Source organism: Mastomys coucha, unplaced genomic scaffold (genome assembly GCF_008632895.1).
Source record: "Mastomys coucha isolate ucsf_1 unplaced genomic scaffold, UCSF_Mcou_1 pScaffold18, whole genome shotgun sequence".
Lineage (NCBI taxonomy): Eukaryota > Metazoa > Chordata > Mammalia > Rodentia > Muridae > Mastomys > Mastomys coucha.
Window position 1 is genome coordinate 55,139,034 of NW_022196900.1, and position 16,214 is coordinate 55,155,247.

Sequence of the window (16,214 nt, forward strand, 5' to 3'; positions counted from 1 at the left end):
AAAAAGAAAGAAAGAAAAAAGAAAAAAAGAAAAAAAGAAAAAGAAAAAAAAGAAAAAAACTAAAACAAACCCCTGTTTCCTCCCTCGTCCCCTGCTCACTACTCCAACCCCTCCTGCTTACTGGCCATGGCATTCCCCTATATTGGGGCATAGAACCTTCACAGAACCAAGGGCCTCTCCTCCCATTGATGATCAACTTGGCCATCCTCTGCTATACATATGCTACTGGAGCCATTAGTCCCGCCATGTGTACTTTTTGGTTGGTGTTATTGTCCCTGGTAGCTCTGAGGGTACTAGTTAGTTTATATTGCTGTTAGTCCTAAGGAGCTGCAAACCCTTCATTCAGCTCCTTGGGTCCTTTTTCTAGCTCTTTCATTGGGGACCTTGTACTCAGTCCAATGGATGGCTGTGAGCCTCTACTTCTGTATTAGTTGGGTACTGATAGAGCCTCTCAGGAGACAGCTATATCAGGCGCCTGTCATCCAGCACTTGCTGGCATCCACAATAGTGGCTTTCATCTACACAAAGGATAAACAGGCTGAGAAAGAAATTAGGGAAACAACACCCTTCACAATAGTTACAAATAATATAAAATACTATGATGTGACTCTAACTAAGCAAGTAAATATCTGTTTGGCAAAAACTTCAAGTCTCTGAAGAAGGAAATTGAAGAAGATCTAGAAGATGGAAAGATCTCCCATGCTCGTGAATTGGCAGGATTAATATAGTAAAAATGGCCATCTTGCTGAAAGCAATGTACAGGTTCAATGCAATCCCCATCAAAATTCCAACTCAATTCTTCTCAGACTTAGAAAGAGCAATTTGCAAATTCATCTGGAACAACAAAAGATCCAACACATTCTTATGGCCTCCACAGGCACCTACACAAACACACACACATCATCATCATCATCATAGTAATCGTAATAATTATAAATAATATTATAAAATGATAGTTATTATTTATTTAAGTGGTAAAACATACACAATAATAATAACAATAAAATAATAACAATTATTTATTTAAGAGGTGATGGAAAAAAGTAAGTTTGGGGAAAATGATGCAGAGAGTAAAGTAAGGCAGTGGGGAAGTTTCAGGAGAAACTTACTTCAGACCAAGTGTTTGTTGTTTAAACTCAGCAAGAGAAGAATGGACAAACATTGACACACTGTGCATCTGCTCAGAAGCTCCAGCCCCAAACTCAGGCAGCAGAACCAATGGCCACACTTTACACAGACTCAGATGAACTATCGGCTATAGTCTTGTAGACAACTAACTAAAATGTAGCCAAAATGAGAATAGTGATTATTTCTACATTCAAAAAACAAAGAAATAAAACTCACACTTGTTTCAGTACTATTCCAGAGCCTTCAGAGCCGTCCCTCTGCCTGCCTGTCCCTTTGTTCCTAGGAGTGACATGATTTTACACATCTGCTCCGCTGCTAATGATCCAGACACTGAGAATCTGGTGACTATATAGTGAGTTTTATTATATTTTGCTTGTATTGCAGCCAGAATATGGTATCTGATGCAGCATTGTTCTAAGAACTAGACCTCTGTTGAGGTTCTTATCAGTATGTCTTGACTATCAGACATCATAACCCTTCTGAGAAGTTAGACAAAGCCAGTATGCTTTTCACCTGTCTACCCCAAGTCTGAAAGATACTCAGGTACTCAGTGGAATTCTTATTGAGGGCCCTTGTTCTAGGCAGAATTGATTTTTCAACAGTCTCTGAATTCTTCTAGTACTTCCCTGCCTCTTATCAGGCAACTGTTCTGATCTTTCAGAAACCAAGACAGTTGCTTTGCATATAAGATCTCAGTTAATGGCCCTGAAACCCTAGGAGGCAGCTGTTATGTAAAGTCTCCTGGGGTGAGTAGGGAGCATCAATTAATACAAATGCCTTGAGTGTAAACATCAGTTATCTTCTTACATCAACCCATTAGAGACACAAATTGAAAACTGAGCAGTCTTCGTGGTCCAGCATAAGAAATGAGACCCAGATTTTTTTCCACCCAAGCCTACTTCCATTTTCAGCTGCTCCCTCCCTCATAGAGACATCTTTGCTCTATGAGTTAATACAAGGATTAACGAGACTAGTTTGTACTTTGAACTGAGACAGAAATGTGGATTAAATATTCCCTAGAAAAATAAAGCGTACAGGGAGTCATAGACTCAGCACATAGCAGGGCAAGACTGTCCTGAAGCCTGAAGAGATGAAAAAGGACAGCATATGATGGCCTTCTATTTTAACTTGCCTATAGTTTTTTTTTTTCAACATCTGGGCAGGAAAATTTTCCTGTCTGTCTTTTCAAGAGGGGAGCCAGACAGGGACCAGGCTAATCATTTGCTACACAGACCTGTTATTCATAAGGGACCAAGATGGTCCTCTTCTGTACTATGGGCTAAGGACACAGTCTTGGTATCCAGCTCCCCATCCTGAGTTCTGCACGGAAGGCTGTTCTGTCCTGCCAGGTCTCTATACTTCATTACTTTACCATCATATGAGTCAAGAAGGAAAGTAGAAAATAGCTCCAGCTCAAGAGCTATTTGTCCCTAAGGTAAGAGCCAGGTTCTCACATTGCCAGCCCAATGGCAAGCCAGACTATATCACATGCAGAGAACATGGGTTCTCTGGAATTGACGAGTCTGAAAGCCAGGGCTGTTCCTTATCTGTACCACCTAACGAATGTAGAGAGAGGGAAAGTCTAGAGACGCCTGAAGTGAGCTTAACTCAGTCATTGAGTTTTTCTGACAGAGCCTTCCTGGAAATGATAAAAATCTAGGAGGAGAATGGCTGCTTTCTTAAAGCCCCCAGATGTGCTTTGACTCCGTAGTTGCTAAGTTGCTCAGAGGTGGCCCCTTACAACAGGAAGATGTGAAGGTCCAGATCAGATCTGCATCCTGCCACATGACATCTTTGCTGCCATGGGAAGGCATTGAGCTCTAAGAGCCATGGTATCTTGTCAGTAAACTAGGAATTGCCAGGACCACCGAGATTACCAATCAAAATGCATCCAAGTGTAGTAACTGTTTGGCAAATAGTCCCCCTCCCTCCACGCCCACTGTGTGCCTTTGTTGGGCTTTTCTTATTTAAAAAATAAGGGCAATTATCATTCTCTTTGGTTTGCAAACTGAATACAAATTAATAGCACGCAGTTTCCATTTAAGCCACCCTCAGAGGGCTGTGCCGTATCATGCCATATATTTTACTGACAGTTGTTTTCGTCCCTTCTCTTTTCTCCTAAGGAAGTCCAGATGGGCCCAAGTACTTTCTCATACCCAGAAAGATGTACTCCAAGGGTTGAAATCAGGCCTGCTTCCCATCCAGATGATCTATTCATAACAAAAGCTGCCTCCTGGCCATTGCCCACAGCTGAGTCCTGTTACTCTGCAGCCAGCATTTCATTTGTTTCTGATTGTCCTACAGTGTTTGCATACCTTATATATTAGTAGAGTTTTATTTTTTTTGTGTGTGCACAGACAGGGGTTAAGCACCCCCAAATCAACTTTTCCTCAATGCCCTTTCTCCTTTGAGTTTCTGTCTTCCTGCTTCAGTGTTACAAACTAAGTTTTTTTCAATTTAACCTCAGAGCACTGCTGTTGCCTGTAGAAAAGAGGGAGGAGATAACAGGGCTTTTTGATTATGCCCCCCATTTCCTGATATAGGATATTCCACAACTTTACTAAATGGACAGGGTACATATCTATTCATGGCCCAGAAGAGCTGAGCTGGAAGAGTCTCTGACTCTTATTTTTTGCAACTTTTTTTTTTTAAATCAAATTGTTTCAGAAGAGAATGTCCTAGAGTCAGATTTGATTAAATCCTGGTTTGGTCTTAGTGGTGACACACATTAAGTTGGAACTTGAGAGTTAATGCTCTGAACCTATTATTTTTTTTCCCTTTGTCATCAAAACTGAGTATAATGGACTGAGTCTTACCTGGATCCAGATGATCTAGGCTAGGGGCAAATAGGTGAAATTGGACACCTGGGGATGGAGAGACCCAGGCACCTGTTTCTGCCAGGGATTTCAGGCCTCCCGGGACTTTTGTGTGGTAGATTCAGGGGTCTACTGTAGTGCTGACAGAGAGGAGGCCTGGGATCACTTCTGTTCATCTGCCACATCTGTGCTGTCTCTGGGTACTCGAGGAATAGGGCATTTCATCCTGTCTTCTCTATACCTGCTATTTCCTCTTGACGTCATGTTAGCCCACCATCACCGCCATTCATCAGTCTCTTTTTAAAGATGAATATGATGAGCCTCGCCCTGGCATCTCAGCTGTGCTTGACAAACACTTTTCTTTATAAAAATTTTGCAGTCACAAAGGGAGCTACCACATCTAGATAGCTTTGAGTGCTTTTTGCCTAGCCATTTTAACCTCACCTTTTTTATGTTAAGCCAAAACTGGAGGAAGAGTTCTATAGAGCAGATTTCTTCCTGTCTAGATTTGCATCGATGTCCTGAATACCTCTTAGCCATACTTAGACACAGTGACTTGTTTGGGAGGATATTTCCAAAAGAAAATAGCTAGTGCCTGTGCACAGAGATGGTGGCTTTTTAAAATTTTCCAGATATTTGGGGGAGCACTATAATAGAACTACATTATTTTCCTCTTTCTCCCTCCAATAACTCCTACATACCTTTCCTCATTCTTTTTCAAACTCATAGCCTCTTTTTTCATTAATTGTTATCGATTTATTTACTTTTTAACTATTTTTCTATCTATCTATCCATCCATCTGTCTGTCAGTAGGTCTGTCTGTCTATCACCTATCATCTCTCTCTATTACCTGGTACTGGAAACCCAGCCAAATGCCTAGTGCTAGTGAAGTCATGGATCTTGGAGGAGAACCTACAGTCACCACTTTACTAAACCAATATAATTTCTAGCTGCATTCTAATGTTTGTCCTTCTACCCACAGGTAAGTACAGTGGTCACCCCTGATCAAGGAAATTGCTCTTTGTAAGAGTAGGAGGCTATTACTGAATTTGCTTAAAATATTTAAGGAATTTAATCCCATAACATGGAAGGCAGAGGCAGGTTGATTTTCATGAGTACTCAAGACCAAGTCTGATCTATATAGTGAGTTCTAGGCCAGCCAAGGCTACAGTGTGAGACCCTGTCTTATAAGAAAATCGCCTTGTTACAAATCCACCAAGTTTTTTTTTTTTTTTTGTCTTTACCCAGTATGTTATTAATGGAGTGAAGCCTCCCTATACTTACTCGTGTAAAGAATCATACAGGTCATGTCAAAGCCACCCATGTAGTCCTACTTTCTCTCCTCTTTCAAACCAGTGCAACCACTGTACATCACATGAGAATTTTTCTCTATGTAATGGCTTAGATTTTTAAATTAAACTCTTACATGAATTCCAGGTCATAAGTAGAAAGTACACCTTAAACAGCATGTAAGTGATTCAATACGGTCTGCAGTTCTCTGGCCACCAAATGAACCAGGCAACCTACACTAAAGGATGCTACACTTCATCCTTGCATGTCCTGTACATCCTTGCATCCTTTCTAGGATGAAGATCCTAGAAAGTTAAAACAGAACATTGAATTTTAGAACAAAATAAGTGGATGGTTACACCCAGGAGATGGTGTCTAAAGTCAGAGACTGGAATCAGAAAGATGTAAGTGCAAGGGAAACCCAGGAAGACAATTTGAAAGTATCCACAGTTTGGCACTCACAAGTAAGTAGATGTATGTCAGAAACCTGCTGTAATAACCGACTATGGATGTGGCTAAGGAATAGGCGTGTAATCTCCGTCTGTTCCCATCTTCTGATCACTCCCAGCTGGGAGGCTACTCCAGGCATGCTTCCTCCCTAACCCACAGTCTTCACTAGAGAGCTGTTTCTCCTAATAGTTAACTAACAATAACAGGAGCATCAGTTTCATTATCTATAAATCCCTTGGCAATTAGTACTATTAGTCCTATGCTCACTATCGGGTGATTTCACAAGGAGGAGAATGTCCCCCTGGCCACTTGATATTGAAGCAGCAGAACTAAGACTCCATCTGGCAAACATGGAGCAGCCTAACTCTTTTTCATTAGTTCTCTCTACTCTCCTGTCCTATGCTACATGACTGTTCTTTAGTCTAAATCCACAGAGGAGATCCATAATTGTCTACTCTCACAGTTTGTTTGGTTTATAAAAAAGATGCAGGAAAGGATCTGTTTCTTTGGAGTCACAGCTCAGAGGTTTCAAAGCTGAAAACCAGTTTCATCTCATGGGAGCCAGATAGGCATTTGTATACAGCAGGTCAAGTATGGCTTCTCTTTTGCAGCCAGAGGAGAGTTGGGTAAATATTTGGATGGCTTCAAAGTTGGCTGTTCATTGTATCTTGTAATGCAGCTCTGGGTGTGTGAAATGCAAGTGAATGAGAAACATATGGATTCAATTTCTACTGTGATTACATGTGGGTCTTGAAATGCTAGAGAATGAGGAGTTCAGTGCTTAAGGAGTCCAACTTTACAAGCAGATTTACAGGCACCATTGGGCTGCTCCCCACCATCCCAAATTCAAAGACTGTTTGGTTGGATGACACAGCTTTTCAGTACATTCCTTTGTGCTCAAACTGCTGGGCCTATGAGATCACTTCAGACATACTTCATATATACTTTTTTTTTTTGTTCAGAGGAAAACAGAGATTGGGTTTATAGGAAAGGCAAACTCTTTATTGGAAGAGGATTATCCTTTAAAACCCTCCACACAAAAGATTTGGCAAATCTGAGCTTTATGAACCAGGTTTCACTGAAGACTTTTGGACATGTTTTTCACACCCTATCCTGGTGCTCTAGAGTTTATTCAAAGTTTTACGTAATCTAGACAATTATAGTACCTCAGCAGTTGGACAAATTTTATCATCTATAATTGCTCTTAATTACAATAGTATTGCTGTGTTATCAAAATAAGAGCCATGTACTGAACTTGTATATCAATTTAATTTACAACATACTTTAATACTTCATTTTAAAAAGATGTTTGTAGATATATACACTTATGCACATATTATGGTATAACCACCTACAAAAAAGAAATGCAGAGTTAAGGCAAGATGCAGGCAAGAACATTCCATGAGTAATTACGGAGTCAGTGTTCAAAGATGGTACACCAGAGGTGATAATATTGAGCTGAGCCTTTATTTCTAATTATCTGTATGTGGGTGTTGGTATGAGCACCAGAGGAAAGATACAGGTCAAGTACAGAAGAGAGTGTCAGATCCTCCTAGCTGGACTTACAAGTGGTTTTGAGCCACTTCACCTGTGTCCTAGGAACTAAACTAGGGTCCTCTGAGGGAGAAGGAATTGTTCTTAATCTCTGAGCCATCTCCAAAGTTCTTGAGCCAAGTCTCAGGAGGATATAGTCAGAGATGAATAAGAAAATGGCTCACTGGGAAATTTCAAGTTTTTCAACAAATCTAGGGCTTAGTCTATGAAAGACTTGATAGGGATGGGAATCAGAAAACAATAGTCTTGTGATTCAAGTCAGACAAGTAAAGAAAAACCAAATCAGAAAGTATGCCATCTGTCAGGGATCAATATTAAGTAATAATACTATTGGGTTTTTGATTTAGAAAGGTCATTTGCTGGACATACAGATTTTGGGTTGAGTAGGTGTGGAGAGGATGGAGGAGAGGAGGAAAATAACTGAGAAAGGGAAATCAATTTAATCACTGATGAAATAGTACAAGCAAGACATGAGAGATAATACTAAGGCAGCAGCAATGGGGAACAGAATGTGCTTGTGGACAGAAGAACAGCATGACCTGTTGTGGACAGATGAAAAGTGAATAAGTTAAGACTGGAATCTAGAGAAAGATGAAGAATAAGAAGAGCCCTAAAGGGTAGCAGATTTTCTTTTAGATATGTCATCTGCATATGCAAGTCATATTAATGAGAGACTCAGAAGCAGGATCTGAGTCTGAGATAAACATGTGGCACTCTACAGCACACACAATGTCTCTGCACTCACTGGAGTAGATGAGCCGAGGGAGAGGGAGGTAATAAAAGGTGTAGGGGAGATCACAAGAAAGAGGAAGGATTTCCTAAGGAGACAGACTAATAATGGGCCTGAGGCCATGTGAGAACTTTAAGCTTTCCACTATCTCTAGAAGGAGTAGAATTAAACCACCTGCTGCTTAACAGTTTGTTTAAGAGCCCAGTGTATCACAGTGTCTTTGTACACACTGTACCAAGCAGATCTTGGACTTTGTTCTGGTTGATGATTAGTCGCATTTATGGGTCAGGAAACTAAGCCTCAGAAAGACCCAGAATCACATGGTCAGTCAGTGGCCTAGTCAGAATTGTTTAGAATAGTTTGTCTACTTCCCAAGCCCATGCTCACATTGCGCTATCACGTTCCCTGCCTTGAAGATAGCAACTACTTTTATCTTAACTGGTTCCTGGGAGAGACAGGCACACTAGTAGCTCATTATAGTGTTCAACCGAGCAAGACAAACCCAGAGGTGAACACCAAGAGCCTCCCTCTGTTCGTAAACATTTCTCCAGGCTCTTATTCTGTATGTGTGTGAGTGTGTGTGTGTGTGTGTGTGTGTGTGTGTGTGTGTGTATGTGTGTGTGTGTGTGTGTGTGTGTGTGTGTGTGTATTTGCTAAGTAGTCATCAGGGATTTGGCAGAAATAGATGTATAAATGCTTTTTTCCTCTGGTAAGACGATATCATAGTCCATTTGGAAGAAGAGATGACCATGGAAATACCCAGCCCCACACAGGTCTGCTGCCACTCTCTAAAAATCCCAACCTGGCATCAGACAGTCCAAGCAAAGCCTCCTGTTCCCTCCCAGGACTGCTGGCGCCTGGAGCCTGCCTCCTGTCCTGCCAGGGGTTTAGGCCAGACCAGCCTCAGGGTGAAGGGCTGGGAAAGAACAGAGGGAGCTGCAGTAGCTCCCTCAGCCAGTCACCTCTCCCCTAAAGAGTTGTGAGCAAGCATCTGGGCTTTGTCATTCAGGGAACCCAGCCAGTAGGCGCATAGCCCTAGATGAAGCTGGGCCGGTGACATCCTTGCTTAGAGCTAGTTTGAACAGACATGAGTAGAGGCAGCAACACTTGGAATGTGACTTCTGACCCCAGCCTGTTATTTCTGATCCTTGTAGGAGTCTGCACATGTGCCTTGGGCATCTCGGGTTATAATTATGTTCAGTATGTTTGATTTGACATACACACAGGGAAACGAGGCTAGATAAACATGTATACTCACAGGTGTCCCCCATGCTCAGTCTATCCTGAACCCTGAGCTCCTACTAAACTGTAAGTTTCTTGAGAACAGAGACTTGGATGCCACATAACTTTGAAGCCCATCTCTCCCCATCTTTTCATGTTTTAAATTGTAGTCTGAACTCAGTATGTATCTGAAGTCTTACCCAGCTAATGTCTGAGATTATAGATTGTAGCTATTAAATATAGCCTATAAAGTTAATGTTTTTTTAAAGAACTTCCAATAGTGTTAGCAGCAAATTAGTTGGGTGACAGAATAAGTAGGTACTTGGGGACACCCCAAGAGATAAACTGACACAGTCCCATAAACTCCAGGCCATGTGAGGGCACAGCCTATTGAAATATCTCACTGGAGTGTTCTACTTGACCAGATGGGATGCAGTGACTCAACTTTGTGGAATCTTAGACAACCTCAAAAAGAAAAGTACCTCTGCTCCAGTCATCTTATAGCCGGGGAATGGTGTTGAGAGAGGGAAATGGGTAGGGAGTTTCTAACAAGCATACTGAAGTGACTTCTCTTCTAGCTGTGTGAACTGCTCTGCTTAGATTTCATTTATGAGCTTAGTTAGAGCAATAGAATCATGCCTCTCTTGGACTGTCATAAATGGGTGATAACGTAATATGAAACCAAAGGTTTAGTTGACATTTTATAATTTAATATAGAGCACACATGATTAAAGCATCTGTCAAATGTCTGAGCCCAATGATAATACTGATACTAAGATTAATACCCTTGTGCCTATACCTAGGTTGTGCAAGAAAATATTGCCAGTCTTTTAAGTAAAATAAATAAATACACAACCCCCCCCCCAAAAGCTAGCTATAACATTAAATAAATGTCAGCTAATGGCCTACTGGAGTTTGCAGTTGTGCTGTAGCTCTCAGAGTTCATCTGATCCTGGTTTTGGACACATGCCCTAATAGCAAGGCTTCCCAGTCTAGCCTTTGAAAATATGCTGTTTTGCTCTCATCTCTTTTTCAGTATTGTTATTAATAGTACTGACTAAAAGAGGAGCATATTTGTGGTGGTCTTTCATGTTGTTTCCTGCTATTCTACTGTACAGGCCTCAATTCAAGGAGAACTAACATTGTTTTGGGTTTTAACCAAGATAAGCTGTGTCTGTAACAAAATTTAATGTTTACAAGTGTCCTTCATTCTTGTAGAGATTAACATTAGCCCATACACTTTGAAATCAAGGAGACCAAGGGTCAGAAAGTCGAGGAGGAGAATTTGTCTAGAATGTTGCAGAATAAGGAATACAATCAAGATAGTCTTTGTCCTGACCTGTGTTCTCTCTTCTATTTACAACTAGATCAGTGAAGTTTTAGTAAAAGCTTTTTGGAAATTAAGATTATATAACTTAACCCAGGCATGTGGTCCAAGCTGCACTGCCAGTATTTGGGAGGCTACAGCAGGACTGTCCTGACATTTACAGTAGTCCACTAACAGGCCATAAGATTGAGCTATCTTATGTTCCAGGCTAGCTTGCTCTGAGTAGTAATGAGTGTGTTAAATATATATTTGTATTTTAAATACAGATACACTCATATATGCACACATCCTAATATACTGGTTTTCAAGGAAAATGGGTATTGTATACTTTGAGTGAGTCTATTGGCTTAGATGTCCCTCATTTTCTACCCTTCACATGTATATGAAGGATCCAAAGAGACAATGGTAAAGTTGGAACAAGATCTTAATGTGTCAGAAGTAAGTATAAAACTTGTAGAGCTATGGTTTTCAACCTGTGGGTTACAACCCCTTTGGCAAATCTCTCCCTCCAAAAATGTGTACCTTATGGTTCATAAGAGCAGCAAAATTAAGGTTGTGAAGTAGTAACAAAAATAATTTTATGACTAGGAGTCATCACAACATGAGGAACTATATTAAAGGGTAGCAGCATTAGGAAGGTTGAGAACTATAGCTATAGAGTTTTGGGATGACTACATTGTGGTGGTTTTATAATGTTGAACACATGTTCTTTAACATTTTCTTCCTCAGTTTACACATATACATAATAGGGATAATGGTTGATTCTTCCCCAAAGTAATAAGAACTGTGTCATTTATACCAGAGTAATATCTGTACCAAGTCCCCAGGCAGAGTTCCTGTGTTGAGGCCATCAGTGCCATTAGAACTAGAAGTTAGTGTTCTGTATGGACACCTGTCATTAGTGTGGGCAATGATCTCCCTCCTCATAGAGCAACCCTGAAGCCAAGAAAGCAATCAGGGTGGAAGGAGCTTTCAGGAAAATATTTTCAAATATTTATGTGTACTGTGAAGGATTAAGGAACACATAAATACACTAGTGTGCATCTTCTTCCCTCAAAACAAACTGCAGCTCTTTTCCCTGAGAACACAGGCTTGCCAGTGATGGGAAGTACACTTTGTTTCCTTACTTGACTGGAAATGTCTGATGAGAAGCATGTGTCATGCCCAAGGAGAGATCACAAACATAGACAGCCCAAACCATCTCCCAAGACCAAAGCAGACCAAATAAAGCTTCCACTGGACATTTGTGAGTAGCAGGGCCAGTCTCTCAGTGAAGTCCTGCCACAGTAGCTTGTGGGGCTAAGGTGGGAGGTAGGGAATGATGCATGTCCCATCTGGTGCTTATGTCAGCTTGACACAGGTTAGGGTGTTCCGGGATGGAAGCTTATTGGAGAAAATAGGAGGACTACATAGGCTTAGCCTGTAGGCAAGTTGGTAGGGTATTTTCTTGATTGATGGTTGATGTGGGAGGGCCCAGATCACTGTGGGTTGTGCCGTCCTTAGACATGTAGTCCTGGATGGCATAAGAAAGCAGTATGAGCAAGCCATGAGAGAGCAAGACAGTAAACAGTGATCCTCTATGGCCTCTGCTTCAGCACCGGCCTCCAGGTTCCTGTCCTTTATGGTGGACTTTGATGGAGACTTGTAAGCTGAAGTAAACCCTTCCTCCTCCAAGTTGTTTTTGGTTAGGTGTTTGTCACAACAGAAAGAAGAAAAAAAAAAAAGATCCTCACTAAGGCAAAGCATGTCCTTCCTAAGCCATCTGTGAGAAAATGAAAAGTATATCTAAGGGTTTGAGAGCCACACTGACATAGATCAAATTCTACCTCAGGCATTGAGGTACTTGACCATACACAAGCTGTAGAACCTCTCCACTCCATTGCATCAGATGGAGTTCAGAGTTCTCAAAGAGAGACGATTTGGCCTCAGTGACTGGTAGCTTACCATTCTAAACCTTGGACCCTCAGTAACTATGAATTAAGACTTTCTTACTCATCCCAAACAAATTCTCCCAGTCTGTTCAGACCATGAGTATATAAGATCATCATGGAATGAAACATCCCTGGGAAAAGGCAGAGTGACAAAACTGAGTGTGAGCTAATGTGCTCGCTGTGACTGGAGTATTTCCCGTCTCTTTCACAGATAGCACACAGACACACTTGCCTGAGTGAATACCAGGTGCCTTTCCTCTTAATTCACACAGAGCCTTCTGTGAGAGTCTTTCCCGACCCTAGACTCGTGGGGTTCCTTTCAGCTTCCTTCATTCCTTCATCACTTTGCAATCACACCCTTGCCTGAGAATTTGATTACTGCTTGTTTTAAGGTAAACAACTGTCCCAGTGGAGCATTGTAAAGACTAGAGATTTTATGACCCAGGAATATTAGCTCTAAAAACATTTAAGTCTTCTCCATACCCTAGCGGCCACTCTGGCCTTCTGCTTGAAACCTCATGATTCATAAGAATGAGGACTCTGCTCTTTTTTTGAAAAATCAGTTTTCTTCAGTACCTGCTCTACATCTGGGTCTGAGTAGAACTCAGGAAACATCTGGAGAAATAATATGAGCAATTATAACCATGTAAATTTAACCCTTTTTTTAGAAACTTGTCTCTTCACACTAAAATTATTGTTTCTATTTTTTCATAATGGTCCCCTTACTTGACAGAATTTAAAGTTAATATTGTTATATTATATACTGTTATGTCATATACTTTCTTTGCCTTTCTTCTCTTTGACATTCTTTGCTTCCTTTACATTTGGAGGTCAGAAGACCTACTGATTTGAAGAATGAACAGCCAAGTGAAAACGGAGCCAGAATAGTCAGCATTGGGGTGATCCTAGGTCTCTCTCCATGCTTATGATAGAAGGTGAAGTTAATGAGGCCAGAGATTACTGCTGCTCAGTTTTCTTGTCTATCTCAAGAGCTTAGCTCAGTTTCAAGTTGAATAAGTACTTACTGGATAAATAAATAAGTAGATCCAATTCTTTGAGACCTGGTGGAGTGGACAGTGAGTACCTAGCCTGCTCCTCTTCCCTCTCAGGAATACTGCCATAACCCTGAATTGGTCTTCAGCAGCCCTTTTTGTTAGGTAGAAGAGAGATATGTATCATTGAGGCTGCTCCTCCTGCCCTGGCTCCTCTGGTACACACTTCCATTTCACTAAAGGACCATAAGAGTCTACTATAAAAGCATTATAGAAACTTGAACTTGAGAGCACCTCACACCTATGGGGCTTTGTTCATGGTTGCCTATTTGCCATCATCTGGTGAACTCCTGCTACTCTTTTCAATCTAAGCCTTTCTTTAAGAAATCCATCACTCTACCTCTCCACAGGTAAGCAGAAAGTAATAAATGAAGGGGGAAAGTTTATTGTTATGAAAAAAAAATCATGTTGTAATCAGTAAGTCTTTAACCTAACCCAAGAGATGAAAAGCTTTCCTTGAGTAGCTGCAGCAAAGTTTATAATGCAAAAGGGTCAAACACTTTGGCATTTTTCTCACTAGTTATACATTAACTTTTTAAAAACGAGAATGTGACCATTTAAATTGATTGCCTAGAGCCTGCTTAATTCATAGAATCATGCTATCAAGGATGAAGAGTTAGCCTTTTCATTTCAGAAAATAGGGCTGACAAGGATAAAAATTTTCATCTTGTATTTTGTTTTGAATATGTTATTTGGTGGAAGCAGGACACCTTAGATTTTGGCTTCTTAGTTATGGGTAGCTGACCTTATTGAGTGGATCTAAGCTGTCGGCTTGTGTAGATGTTGGAAGAGTGAGAATGGAGACGAGTAATTCCTGCCTCAGAGAGGAAGCTAACAAGGAAGCTAGCATGGAAGAGCTTTGTCAACACCTATTCAAAATGATCCCTTTTGCTCCCTTGACAGCTGGATGAACTGATCTAGAAGGGATCCACAGTTAAAGCCATGCCCTTCCTTGGGAGCCGGTGACTTCCCCACCATAAAAAAAAAAAAATACTTTATAAGATGCTGAATTCTCAGGTGTTAACTTAACATCAGTAGTAGGAGAATAAAGCTCTCTCTCTCTCTCTCTCTCTCTCTCTCTCTCTCTCTCTCTCTCTCTCTCTCTCTCTTTGGGAGTCAGGTTTTTTTTCACACACAATGTCTTTTTTGTTGTTGTTGTTCCAGATCAGCAAAGATCCAGTCTTTGTTCCAGGTGTCTGGGGACCTTATTTCTCAGCCATGGTCCCTGGGTTCTGGTTGAATGAAGGTGGTCAGAGTGTGACTGGAAAATTGGTAAGTTGGCATTTTCTCCAAATGGTTGTGAATGTTGTCATGCCATCTTAATAGATCACCCATTCACTAGGTAGGTAGACTATTTGCAACTCAAAATTCAGAAGTCAGCCCAGAGCCTAATCCTCAGTACCTGGGGTGTTAGTCAAATGGAAGCGTATGGCTTGGGCTGCCTGATCATTCCCTCTTCTCCTTTTTAGATGGCAGTGTTATCAGGTGCCAATTATTCCATGGTTCCCTGCTGTCCTAGGAACAATTCAGCAAACCTATCCAGAAAATTTTCTGGGTACTCATATGCTTCAAGGACTGTCTCTTCTAGCCTCACAAATATACCTGTCACTTAGGCTAGATTATAAAGAACTCTTCCTACACACAAGTTCCCAGTGACTCATATAATTCCATTCCTCTATCCCTTTGTGCATGATTCTTTTCCACCCTCCTTTAGAATAACTATCTGGATGATTTACTTGTTATTTAAGATGTAGCTCTAGCTAATTTAGTCTAAGTTCCAGGAAAGCCTCTCTGAGGACATTACATGTGAATTAAGATGAAAATCACCCAGAATTTGATGAAGTAAATGTGTCTGTATGCACTTATATGTATGTGCGAGAGCCAGATGCAGCGTATCCCAGCCATGGTGGTAGTTATTATAACTAGCTTTCTAGTCTGTTGTTCTAGAACACTATCAGTTCATTAAAGCAAGAAGGATACAATGATTCTTTCTGTGTCTAGCCTGATTGTTCATCCATAGTCAATGCTTAGTGGAAATGTGTTGAGTTGTTGGAACTGTTTAAAAGGGAAGACAGATCCACTAAAGTAGGATGAACACTGTTTACAGGAGCTAGGCTAGGCTAGGAAAGTCCTAGTAGGAAGAAGTCACTTGTATTGAGTCAAAGAAAAAAAAAGTGGGGAGCTAGGGAGGGCGTTCACAGGAAAAGAGGTGAAAGTGAAAAATGCATGCAGATTTGAGGATGAGTGCCATTCATCCTGAGTTCCTGTGTAATATAAGTGGTTCTTGAAAAAATGGCTTACAATAAAATTAAAGGCGCAGAGCAAGGACCCCTCCTTCCAGCCCTATAAACATGATTTATGTTGCTATTTTAAGCACGGATCAAAAGCAATGATTTATTCCCACTTCCACTTCTACTTCCGGGTAACAGTCTGTGGCTAAGGAAAGTTAGGACAGGAACTCAAGGCAGGAAAGTTAGGACAGGAACTCAAGGCAGGAAAGTTAGGACAGGAACTCAAGGCAGGAAAGTTAGGACAGGAACTCAAGGCAGGAAAGTTAGGACAGGAACTCAAGGCAGGAAAGTTAGGACAGGAACTCAAGGCAGGAAAGTTAGGACAGGAACTCAAGGCAGGAAAGGTAGGACAGGAACTCAAGGCAGGAAAGGTAGGACAGGAACTCAAGGCAGGAAAGTTAGGACAGGAACTCAAGGCAGGAAA

General features: G+C 41.0%; 1 protein-coding gene across 7 annotated transcripts in view; it reads left to right on the forward strand.

Moving 5' to 3' along the window:
* Fggy (FGGY carbohydrate kinase domain containing) overlaps positions 1-16,214 on the forward strand; it is a 373,036-nt gene that overhangs the window by 235,292 nt on the left and 121,530 nt on the right. For all 7 annotated transcript variants that reach the window (XM_031377871.1, XM_031377870.1, XM_031377872.1 and 4 more), the window contains one exon: positions 14,664-14,771. In XM_031377871.1, coding sequence (XP_031233731.1) covers positions 14,664-14,771 — 108 coding nt within the window. The remainder of the gene's footprint in view (positions 1-14,663; positions 14,772-16,214) is intronic.